General features: G+C 33.9%; 1 protein-coding gene across 4 annotated transcripts in view; it reads right to left on the reverse strand.

The window, feature by feature from the left end:
- The window catches only part of EXOC6 (exocyst complex component 6), an 83941-nt gene that overhangs the window by 37327 nt on the left and 33773 nt on the right, over positions 1 to 12841 (reverse strand). For all 4 annotated transcript variants that reach the window (XM_030240897.2, XM_030240896.2, XM_050976013.1 and 1 more), the window contains 7 exons: positions 11808 to 11879; positions 11103 to 11200; positions 9908 to 10013; positions 7923 to 8032; positions 6785 to 6896; positions 5846 to 5980; positions 2611 to 2790 (listed from right to left, as the gene is read on the reverse strand). In XM_030240897.2, the coding sequence (XP_030096757.1) occupies positions 2611 to 2790; positions 5846 to 5980; positions 6785 to 6896; positions 7923 to 8032; positions 9908 to 10013; positions 11103 to 11200; positions 11808 to 11879 (813 nt within the window). The remainder of the gene's footprint in view (positions 1 to 2610; positions 2791 to 5845; positions 5981 to 6784; positions 6897 to 7922; positions 8033 to 9907; positions 10014 to 11102; positions 11201 to 11807; positions 11880 to 12841) is intronic.

Raw genomic sequence — 12841 nt, forward strand, 5'->3', positions numbered from 1 at the left:
AAATATAATATAACCCATTAATAAATTTTAACATAAAACTTATGGCTATATAACTGTAGGGTTGAAGAAAGCTGTTTTCTTTTCCAAAATTGCTTCTTAAGTACAGTAAACAAACACAGAGGAGAAAACTAACATGCAAAACTTGAGAGGGGAAAAAAGCCTTGGAGACACAAGACATTTTCATTGAGTCAACAGAGATATCAAACCCCAACTAACTTATGTCACTTTGTGTGCAGATTCAGTACAGCTCATGATCTACCTGATTTAGAGTTCTAATATTCCAATAAAAAGAACACAAATTGCAAAACCCAGATTTACAACATAAGATGCGTTTTTGAAAAGTTATGTCTAGATTGGTACAGAAATACTTCAGTACAGCCCCACATAACAGCACAAAGGGAGACACATCCCTGTGCATTTACACAGCTTATGCATACAACGAAAATAAAACAAGATTCTAACGAGAGGAACCCACTGACTGCAACAAAAAAAAATGTTAAAGAACATATTATAACACTTCTACAGGCAGACTAGTGTTTGAAACAATACCAAAAAGAAAGTCAGTGACTCTGGAGTGTGACACAAAGAACTGTGGCCAACTAGGGTCCCCAGTCCTAGCCCAATGCCCTCTAACACAATTTGGTATGTAAAGGTAGAAGAGAAGAGACCTCTCTACTTGTTCCACTCTTTTCCTTATTAGAATGATGGCCAGTGTGCTAGGGATTTGTTCTTTGACTTCTAATTACAGAAAAGGTTCTAATAAACTATTTTGAGCAGTGAAATGTTTCTGCCAGATATATAAAAATTACTATGGGAATATCACTGTGACATTATTGGAATAATTCATTAATGAAAATTAATTCTAAAAGTATTCCAAACCTTAATTACAGCATGTGAAAAATCTAGCTCAGTTTATCACTCCAAAGCACTTACTATTTTAACGAGTTATAGAACCTGGTTCTGGGCTAAATACTTTCACTATAAGTAAAGGTACTGGTTCTTGGAAAATACTTTTACTATAAATTTTCTTTTAACAAAAATAACTTGCTAGTACAAATCTAAATAGAATCACCATAGTGTGCACACATTTTCATATAAACTCCAGAGGTCACACACAACATTCACAAGACTGCGTATTTCTGCACTTAGCCAAGATAGGACAGGGAATGAGAATAAGTAAAAAATTACAAGAAACCTCTTGCCACAGCAGACTACCTGTCCACACAGTTCTACATCCTGCCTGTTACCTAACCAGAGTCTGAAATTACAGAATAACCTCTTTACAGAAACTAGCTTTCTCCAAAGGCTGACTTGTACCTCCAGGCACAAAATTCTACACCTTCCACACTTCTTAAGTCCGAATGCCACAGCTGCTTCTTTGCATTCCCTTAACACATTACTTCATTTTGTCTGTGGCTCATTTCTGAACAGCCATTTAGCAGCATACATTCATGACAGACGTCTGTACATCCTGCTCTACAAATTTCACATCCCTTAACTGCCATTTGCATATGGCCACTGAGGAGCAGTGCCATTTGTTCACACTGCTTTGTATACTAAGTTACAATGAATTACACTATCTAACAAACTTGCTATTCTTTATCAAAAAACGCTCCACTGATTTGGCACAGAAGCACATGCCTCACATGACACATTCACATCAGTATCACATGATACAGTTGGAGTGGCCTTTGTCTTTGAGTCAGTAAAAAGAACAGGAGACAGAAGAATCACAGCCTCTGCATAGTATCTGGAAGACAAGATCAGCCTGCTATGCCAGCAACTTCAACATCTTGCTGTGCACATCAAGAAATTTTTCTTTCAGTCAAAGCCTCAAAACATTCATTGAGGATTTATTCTTTCTCAGCATTGCAGGTGGGCAAAGCACTCAGACATCAGTGTGACTGTTAACAACCAAGGACAAGCTGATAAAAAGCAGATGTAGCTTGAATTACTTACTGAAGTTACTCCAGAACTATAAAGCTATAAACCATTATGATGGTAAGCCAAACTAGAAATAGGCTTTTTTATCTGAAAGCAAGGGGAAATCAGACAACAGAATGTAACAATTCATACATAAGACAGGTTAACAGTACCCTTTTTCCTGGGACAAAATAACACAGGATATTTGAATATGAGCAAGAATTCATTCAAGGAAGCTCTGTTAACTAGAATCAAATAACTTCTTATGATCAAAAATATTTAACTAAAAACCTTGGAGAATACAAGACCTCCACAATCTTATGCACAAATGTAGGATTCAAACCAATTCTGCATTTTTTTGAACCAATGCACGTGCACACAAAACCAACATGGTACACCAAAAAGGCTCTAGAAAACTGCATGAGTTCTTACATTATTTGCAAATTAGTTGCTGGTAACAATATTTAGACTAAAGTATTTCAAAGTATTTTCTAAGTATTCTGATGGGTAAGCTCCACCAACATACTGATATACATTTGACAATATTTCTGTGCTGAGAAAAACTTAAAAACACATCTGTCAGCATGAGCACAAATCAAAAGCCAGAACCTTTTGTTTAAACCTTACTGTTTTAAAATGAAATTATGATCAAATAGTTTAAAATTAAACTTAATTTTGAACACTTACAGGTAAATGAGTAAAAACTTGAAACGTGCTTCTTAAAAAGTTAATTAGGTCCATTAAGTATCCACTGGCTCTTCCATCTGACTCAGACATTGTCCAATCATAATCAGCAATCTGAATAAATTCATCTATTTTTTGGTTAAGTTTTGTATATATTTCTCCTTCTGCAGCATGCCTTGCATCCTGAAAAAGAAAAAGTGTGCAATGTTTGTCAGAATTCTAAAATATTATTAAATGCAGATAAAATTATATCCATCAACAAAAGTGAAGTCTTGTGGTTTTCTTAGATTAAAAAATATTCTATTGAAACTTGGTGCTTTTATGTCTGTCTTACATCTGAGGCTTTGGTTTTTAAAACACTCCCATAATGCATACTATGAGTGTTCATAACACCATCAGTGTTTACAGAATAATCTAAATTTTCAGAGAAATTAGGTTAATTAGAAAACAAAGCAATTTGTTTACTTTCTTCACAACAACTACCTTCAATTCTGCCTCACAAATTTATCAACCCTGACACAAAGTCATTTTGTCTCTCATGGACAGAGGTCAAGCAATCATATGATTTTTATGCAATTATTGTCTGAAAGCTGCACATCTGAAGAATACTCATAATTTTTCATCCTCCTTTAAATATCCTGATCATCACATACCATGATGCAGAGCACTCCCCTACTTGCTCCTACTTTTGTCCTGCCACACCTTGGATTCTACTTTTTGGAACAGCAAAGTCCTGCATTTAGTGTGAGCTGACTTTCCAATGCTGTCTCTGCCTCGTTTGTACAGGGGACATCCTAGGAGATCCAACAGGATCTATGTGCAGATACTTGTGTGTGTGCTGCTGCAAAGTTGTGCTTTTGCCAGCCTGGAGTTTAAAGATATTGAGATCTTTTTAATTTGGGCTTGACATAAAATTTTCTTAGCTGATATGGAGAAATAATTCAAGTAAGACATCTGATTTAAACCAAATGAATCAGTTGTTTAGGGTTTTTAGAGGGTAAAATTAGCCCGGATACACTGAAGTAACCAAAAAAGCAGATGAAATTCCCATCACTACTTTCCTCTAGAAGAAAGCAATCCAAAAAATATAGCACTTGAGAAAAGCATAAATAAGAAATGCAAAAAGAGAAAAGAAAAATTTATGAGCTTAAAGGTGTCCTCACATTGAGTGGGCCAAACTGAGTCTTCAATAAGGCCCTAGGCTGAGAGGCACTTCAGGAGTAAACAAGAAAGTATGCGGCCCTACCATAAATAAATATCAAAGTATGATTCCCTAAAATTAGCATTTTTACTGTCAAGCCAACTTGAGAAAGGCTCCACTGAACAGCTCTCCATGCATCCAACATGCAAGAATCTGGCTACCTGTCATCACATCAAAGGAGTATGGATATCCACAATTTTGTAGATGGAAATGACTAGGAAAGTTTCAATTAAAGTTTCTAATTAACAACAAAACCTCAGCTGCAACAATTTATAATTATGGGACTTGCAAATATATCTGCCTAGGCTTAGAGCAAAATTTCTTCACATTTTTTTTGTTTGGGTTTGGATTTTTTTTTTAATTTTAAATCTAAGTCATTCATGGAGTGGTCGTATCACCTTTAACAATTAAAATTATTTTCTGGCAATGGCAAGACTAGTCCTACTGGTTTTGTCTTGCATTAAAAAAATACAGTGTAGATGTAAAAGCTCATCTCATGGAATGTAAACCTGACCAATGCTGCTAATAAAAGGAGATTTTTGACCCCTCTGAAAGAATAGGGGTGACACAATTTGCCACTAGGAGATGAATTTAATAACAGTAGAACATACCAAACTCTGTGAGGGCCCAGTTGGGGAACTGTGAGCAATTTTTCATTACAATAGAAAGGGGAAAAAAGAGGGATTAACAAGAAAAGAATTTCCCACTATAATTGGAGAACGTTGTGCTAACAAGTTCTCCAGGCAAGTAGACAGGAGAGAAACCACACACACAAAAAAGCCCTTCTGTTTGACAGCATTTATCCTGTATTCTGCCAAAGTGCAAACTCGCTAAGAACAGACACAGTATTGAATCCCTCCAACAGAACTTGGTTTGTAGGAATGTTAAACATAACTGGTAAACTGCATAAGCAACCTACAAAGAATACAACTCAACTTGCAAATGCACTTCTTAAATGAATTTCAAGGATAAAGAATATCTCACCTCTTACTGAAATCAGACTGTGGCTGTATTAAGTGGTTTTGAATGCATGTTTGATTGGTAAAAAGATAATGAATTGCCCTTAGAGGAAAATAGCTATAGATACACAAATTCCAAGACACAACAAGCAAACTAGACACCCTAGACCAAAATTAGTAGGACTGCTGGGAGGGCAGTCCTACTAACCACGGTTGCCAGGCCACATCCATTCTGTTTTGCCCTATGCATCAAATCCTTAGCAAAACAAGCAACAGCTAATGGGAGAATCGTTAGCTATCAACTAGAAATACAAAGTGTCTTGCAATTATTCCACCTCACCCACTTTTTAACATCTATGCCAGAGGGTATATTACAGTAGGATAGGCTACATATTGCATCAAGAGATAAAATTAACTGCAGAAAACAGAACTCTCTCAATAGGATTAATTCTTTTTATCCCATAAATACAGAAATCACTCTCCTTTGTTTCAGTGTGCATGGAAAAAATGCCAAATACCTAAAGTTCAAGTTGCAGCTGCTGTAGAATCCTGATGACTTTTACTTTTGTTTTGTGGTTTAAATTCTAAAAATATCCTAGAATCATTTTAGTTTGAGCACTAGTTGCTAATACTTCTTTTATACTAATACTTACATCCTTTGAAAATGCATCACAAAATAATTCTATTGTAGAATAAAAAATAGACACAAATTTTAGATTAGGGTAGCATTTTGCTTGATTCTATTCAAAAAAAGGGAGAAGTTACACAAACTGGAGCCTAATCTATTAAAAGCTCCTGGTGAAGTTAAGCTTTGACTGCCACTTCACAACTTCATAAAAAATGCACTTGAAAGATAATATTGAGGTTTCTCACGTACTGACATATTCCAGATCATACTAATAACATAAAAATTCACTGTTTATCTACTCAGTGTTCAACTGAATGCTTAAGAGTTCAGAATCATTTTAGAAACAAAGATGTGAAGACAAACAGGTTTGCTATCACCCTTCGTGTTTTAAAATGCTTCATTCACATAACTTTTCAGACATTGTCATAGAATGGACGAGATATACCTTACCTTAAATGTAGAAAGTCCATAAAGTCTTGCAGTGTGAACAGTCAATTGTGAAATATTTGTAATGTTAGATATAAAATCCTCAAGGTATTTACAGGCTTGCTCCAGGTGTGTTGTGTTTATGATTATTTGAACAAGCTACAAGAGAGAAAAAAATCTTGTTAAAATCTTTTTATATTACCTATTGTCATTTAATTTTGTAAATGGTTACTTCTTTCAGGAAGAATGCTATTAGAAATTCATTTCAGTACTTCAGGTTACCACCTATTTCCTGTTAGTTTTAAGTTTGCTTTCAAACATCACTAAGGAGTAATAATGTAGCTTAAATACAAATTACACCATTTCAAAAACAGAGATTTCAAACACCTACCCAGTGAAATAAATCCAACTGATAGTTTAGAATTAAAAAAGGGAAAATAAAGGAAAATATATTGCTGAAATAAAATCACTAATTTTTGCCATTTGATTTTTTAAAATTTACTGCTCTTAGAATGTCACAACATTGCCTGCAGAATGATGCATTCAAGTTTAGCTTATATCCCATTTCACTCTATTTTTTATAGAAAGAAACTCAACATTAGTGATACTAACTGCTAGACAGAACACACAAATCATGCTCTGCATGTAAATAAACAAAAGTGTAAATTCTTCGGCTTATTTCCTGCAACTCTGTTTATCACAAAAACCAAAAAATTCTTTCATTGTCATGTCTCCTTCAAAAGGCATCCCTGGGCCCAACTAAACCAAACACTGTATTGTTCTTATGGATGTAGCAGTTATTGATGCTTTTTATACTTTTCTTCTCATTTTTAGTTGTTAAACAAACACTGCTTGATTTTCTCATACTGTGGTATCAATATCTGTGTATCTACATTTATAAAAATAGTTTTAGCATGGATTGTTTTAAAACCCATAGTTTTGAATATGTGTTTCAAAACTTACCTCTGTTAAACCTATATGAGGCTTTTTAATTAGGTTCTGTAAACAACTACTTAGAGTTCTTGTAAGCAGCAAATTTGTAGATTTTCTGAGCATATCATCTATTTCTGTTGAACTGAAAAAAACAAGTTTATTTTTATAATTATAGCAATACTTCAACAGTAATCCTTAATAATTTTAATTTCTTCCCTGTCAAGGGAACTTTCAATGCTAAGAATTCTCTATGTGCATTTAAATTCTGGCTGCTCCAAGTTTTCTCTGGTCTAGCAGACAGAACACCTCTTTCACCTACCAAATTATCCATTAACTGCATTTCAACACTGAATCTGTTATTTTTAGATTTTGGACATGTTTATTGACACAGATGTTAGTAAAGAGTAATTTGTGGGTTTTAATGAGTTACTAAGGAGGTCAACATGTGCTCATTAGTACGTGTAAATTATAAACAGTATCAATTAAGAATGTGTGAAAGGGAGTAATTTACATCTTTAACAGTGCAGAAATGGGTGACAAGGCCACAAATACCATCCAGATTTCAGATCTCTGAATTCTATTTTATCCAATTAAAACTAAGCTTTTGAAGGCCAGAATAGGAAAGGAAATGGGTGAATTGGGATGTTTTCCATCAGAAAAAGGTGGGACAGGAGAGGGAACAAACACGCAGACAGAACATTTTGTTGCAGGAGAAATCACCACTAAGGAAACTCAAAGCACTGAGTAGGGAAACACTAAGAAGTGATCAGGGATGCTAAACAATTACTTCTGAAAAGGTCAGTATCAAAGTATTCTTTTCAATCTTTACATGCTTTGTTAAAGAAATAAATTCTCTAGATTATTGAAACTGGTCAATACTGTTTAAAGAACCCCAGAAGTGTTTTAAAATGTCTACCCGATCAAGCTATGCTCACTGATGCACATATTGTATAGTATATACATATCCACATATGAATAAATACATGCTACAGCATGGGAATCATAGATTAAATATCTATCTGAAGAGTTACATATGTAAATTAAGAAACAAGCACAGCAAGCAAATACACTAGAAAGTGTATTTTCATTTCAGTATATATATATATATTTAGGTCACCTGAAAGTTACAAGCTACTTTACAGCCACACTCCTGACAGCTCAAGCTTACCTGCGGTGAAGCGACTCTGAAAACTTAAGGCTTGCATAAATAAATTCCTTCACCTGCATATAAATTTGAGGCACTGACTGAGACATTGGAAGCTTCTTTGGAAAGGATTGCTGAGGAAATAAGAGATCATACTGATTCCAACAAGAACTTGGTACTAAACACAACAAGTAGAAAGCCATTTAACATTATCAACACTTTAATCTGTCTAAAACCTTTTCTGATTTCCATCAAATACAAAGCTGCACGTGTTGAGCTGACTTCTATATCTGTTTAAATAGTTTATAAGCAGGTTAGAATTTTATCATTTCTTTAAATTACAATAAAAGTTGGAGATTTTATGTAATTCAAGATGCCCCTAAAGAAAGCAATATATAAACTTACATTTAAAAACAGGTCTCAAACTGCTTTTAATCTAAATGAATAATACAGATGCAAGTGAGATAAGAGATTCAAAAATACAAACTTCTTTTTCCCAAAAAAAAAGAGTGCAAAAAAAAGAAAAAAAAAAAGGCTTGAGAAGTTTAACACTTCTGGGATTCTTAAAGTACCTTGAGGATGCTCAGACTATTTTTTAAGGTTCACAAAACCAAGGCAGTTTGAATTATTTTCAGGAATTTGGATTAAGATGAGGGAAGTCGTAGTATACGATTATTATTATTTTATAATAATAAAATCATATTTCTTAATTCAATTTTAAACCTGGTACTGTATTTGGGAGAACAAAAGTGAATAAATTCAATTAAATCTACACAGACTAAATAGGTATTTCTGTACTGAACACATACTTTTTGCCATTTAAAAAAAATTATTTTTCTGTTTATGACTAATACATGAGAAAAATAATCAACAACTGATTGAATAATTGAATAATTCAATTTCTCTTTAGGAAAAAAGCATCTATCAACAGCAGCCAAAGCTTTGTAGTAATCATACATATATGTACAGCAGATAAAACTATTTAGTAGAAAATAAAAATTTCTGCAGTTTATTAGCAAAATATGCCATGCTAAATAGTATCCAGGGTATAGTGTACTTCCAGTACTGTAAGGGATTTCCATTCTATTTAACTTATTTTAGTACTAAAATGGCTAAGTAATTTAATTTGATGGAGGAATGCACCCAGAAAGCACTCTGGAAGCTCATTCAAAAATCAGCATAAAAACCTTCTTTAATTTTTCATCTTCATTGCAACACTCTATTAATGACATGCAACTGCTACAATTGCTGGCAAATCCCTGCTGAACCACAGAATTAAAATAGCTTTTCACTTTGGCAGGTATCTGTAGTATGGATCTTGTATAAAACACTTTCCCCCACAGCAGCTACTCCCACTGTCATGTGGTTCTTAGACTTAGTGCCCCTCTGCAGACTCCATCGTGAGCCTCTTGTTTCTTCACTGGTATTTCTAAAATCATACTTGAATAGCAGGACAGGTTAATCACCCTTCTGTGAACAGAATCCGTACTGAAAGAATGGCTGAGGCTACAAAAGGACATCCTACTGCACTGCTATTACAGCAGAACTATTCACAGTCCCTTCATGTTTATTTTGCCCCACATGCTCAAACACAACCATTTAAATGAAAAGTGAAATACAGAAATTGTTGTCTCTAACCCATCTCTATCTTACGTGTATTTTTGCAATACAACAGCATATACTGAGTAATTAAACACAAGTCGCAACAAAATTTAGCTAAAGACAGATTGCACTATAATTACATAAGGACTTTATCAATTAAACTCTATTATTAATTTGTTTACAAAACAATGGGTTTCATTATTCACTCAAACATCTGAGCAAATGACTCAGTCTTTCATTTTTATATTTACTTATGATGAGATAATTACACACAGAGAAGGTGATTAAGCCTCTTAATCGACCTAGCTTTTCAAATTTTAATTGTTTTTTAATTATAGAAATCATTACTGTCCCTAGTGTCTTCAATTGGATTTCACAAACTTTAACAACATACAAGTTTCCCTTACCTTATCAAGTTCTGGATCTTGAAAAGGAAATTTACTTATAACAATTCTGTATTCCTCTTCATTTGCTACAGGGATAGGGCTGTAGTTGTCTGCTTCAAAAATATCCCTGGTGAGTAAGTGAAGTGAAAAAATTTGGACATGTAACTTACAGTATTTTCTGGTGTTAAAAGTGTAAATAAATATAAATTTTACCACCACACTTGTGTCTGCATTTTCAAAAAGTTTTAAGAACTTTACACATCCCAAGTATTTTTGATTACTTTGGAAATACTTCATATATCTTAACTCTTTACAGTATGTCTAATCACAGACTGAAAAAATACCTGAAACTGTTTTCATATGTGCTTAATACAGCCCAGAAACCTTAGAGCAACTAATCCACTCCAGAATAAACCACAATATACCTATTGATTAAGGAAACCTGCACTTTTCCTACTCTAAAGCTGATATTCAGTGTCTCACTCAGGCATCAGAGCTACATTTGGTCAATGGAGATGACAGAGAACTTCAAGCAGGATATGGCCACCTCATTTGGGCACCCTCTGCACTTCTGTACTAGTCAAATGTCTACAACAGGAGCACAGGGAACTGGAGAACCCCAAGTGGTCAAATTAATAGTAAGGTTTTCTGTAATAAAACATTTTATAGCAAACAATTTCTGCACATTGAGACATCACACCCTATCTGCAAGTAGGCTTTGGAGTCCAGTCTCAGGCTGATATATTCCTGGGTTTAGATTTTTTTCAATCAAATGTCCCCAAGGAACTGGTGGAAAACATCCTTCATTAAAAAAACATGAAGACATAGTGACAATGTCAGTAGTTTGTCAGGCAGATATGCATATCAGCCAAGAGTAGACATTAACACAACCTAAATTAGGAAACTAAAGCCCTACTGCAGTAACCTGGAATTATCAGATTCCTAAAGAAGAGAAACAGAAGTCTCTCTCCTGCTTGTTTCTGTGATAATGTCCCTTTGGAGACCTTCCCTCTTTCCATTAACTATAGAAGCAGTACATGTTGTCTCTTCTTCTAATTAGTAGTCACATGTGATGAATATCTTTGTCCTAACCAACCTGAAAATCATACACAACACTTGAGTTGTTAACAAATTCTTTCTGAATTACATCATAAAAACTGGAGTTCAGACAAAAATAGATGCAATACAAAAGGCACAACTATTTTGATATACTAACCTAAACAATCCAGACCACTTTTTAAGAAGTGTTTCATTGTATTGGTCTCTTATTTCAAATAAAAGATCAAAGAGTCGGTTCACAGGAAAACCATAGCCCTAAAGGATAAAAATGAAGAGGGGATAGCACAGAATCAATGCACTCAATTCCTATCATAACATTTCAGAAGTCTGAGGTAAGACTTATGTTCAATCTTATCACCTCTATAACACAAATTATAGTACTTTTAGCACACTCCTACATGCTGATTTTTTTAAAATTTTACCAAAGTATTTATGGTATGTGTTGAGAAATTTGCCCCATTTCTCCTTGTTTGTTAAAAACTGCAAGAATACTTTCCAATGATATTCACTTAGTCTTTCAGCTAAAGAGTTAATGACAACTGGAATGCTTCTCTTTTTTATGATGAGAAGTAAAGCATTTTTAAAAGATAAGAGCATACACAAATTACAAAACTAACACTAATTTTGCACAGATATGAATAACTGATGCTTGCTGGATAGCCCAGAACACATCTGTTCAGTTAATAATAATGAAAATGAGGACCCAATGCAAGAAATACTTTTTCATTACACTTTTTTAATATTACTGTGCAATTTTAGGTTTGATTTCTATATATGATTTATGAAAACACAAACACAGCACTCACCTAAAGTTAAAATCTGACTACAAGAATTTCAGGTAAGTTACTAATACAGTATGTACCTGCAAAGTATCAGCAAATACTACAATAAGATTCTTCAGTTCCAGGACAAGGTCAGGATCACTGCAATATGACTGAAAGTGAGAAATTCTGATTTTATTAAAAGGATTTAAAATATGGGACATACATTTTCAAAGAATAGTATCACAGGTTAAACTCTCCAGCCTTAGTGAAAAACTATTTAGACTTGTTTGTCTTTACTTAGTCCAGCTACATAAAAGTATTTGTTAAATTTTTATATAACTATCAATGGTGCAAAAGTCCAGAAAAAGTCAACAAAAACATGAGATTCAGCATGGTGAACTGAGACTGAAAATCAACAAAGTACATTTATTTTAATGGAACATAAGCACACTTGGTGGAATCAGTATCAGAGAGGTTCAACAGGACATTCTTTTGGCCACCAAGCTTGGGTCTAACTAATGCTGTGCCACCTCAGACAATTTTTTCCAGCTGTATGGATAAAACTTAACAAAATATTTTCTAAACAATTTCAAATTTAAATTAGATGATAAAAGGTCACTAAGTTATTTACTAGATGACTGAAATTTGATTTTCAGAGGAGTAGAATCATACAACTAAGGCTTTCACCTCAGCTTCACTATTTGAAATACTGGATAAAGTGAAAAAAAATCTATTAAAATAATTTAAAGCTGCATGAGAATACAGTATTGGTTGAAGACAATATACACCTGTTTCACCTTTCTTGAAGTTTTGCTCTTGGCATACTTTATTAAAACAAAGGGTATGGTTTATTTATCTAAACATTAGTCTTCAGTAGGATGATTCTGATTGAATTGGGTTTGATAGGAGTTATGCATATAGAGAAGAAATAGTGACCAAGAACATGACAAGACTTTGAAGAGTTCGTTAGAGGTTACATTATTGTCAAGCTTTAAATTATCATATTCTTATATAGGTGTATAAATCCTCATGGAGATAATTAACTAGCAAAGTATTTAGCTTTAAAGAATGCTGGATGAATATATCTCAATAATCCTCTCAAAAGAAGTAAAAAACCATGAGAACATCCCAT

This window comes from Serinus canaria, chromosome 6 (genome assembly GCF_022539315.1).
Source record: "Serinus canaria isolate serCan28SL12 chromosome 6, serCan2020, whole genome shotgun sequence".
In the NCBI taxonomy this organism is placed as follows: domain Eukaryota; kingdom Metazoa; phylum Chordata; class Aves; order Passeriformes; family Fringillidae; genus Serinus; species Serinus canaria.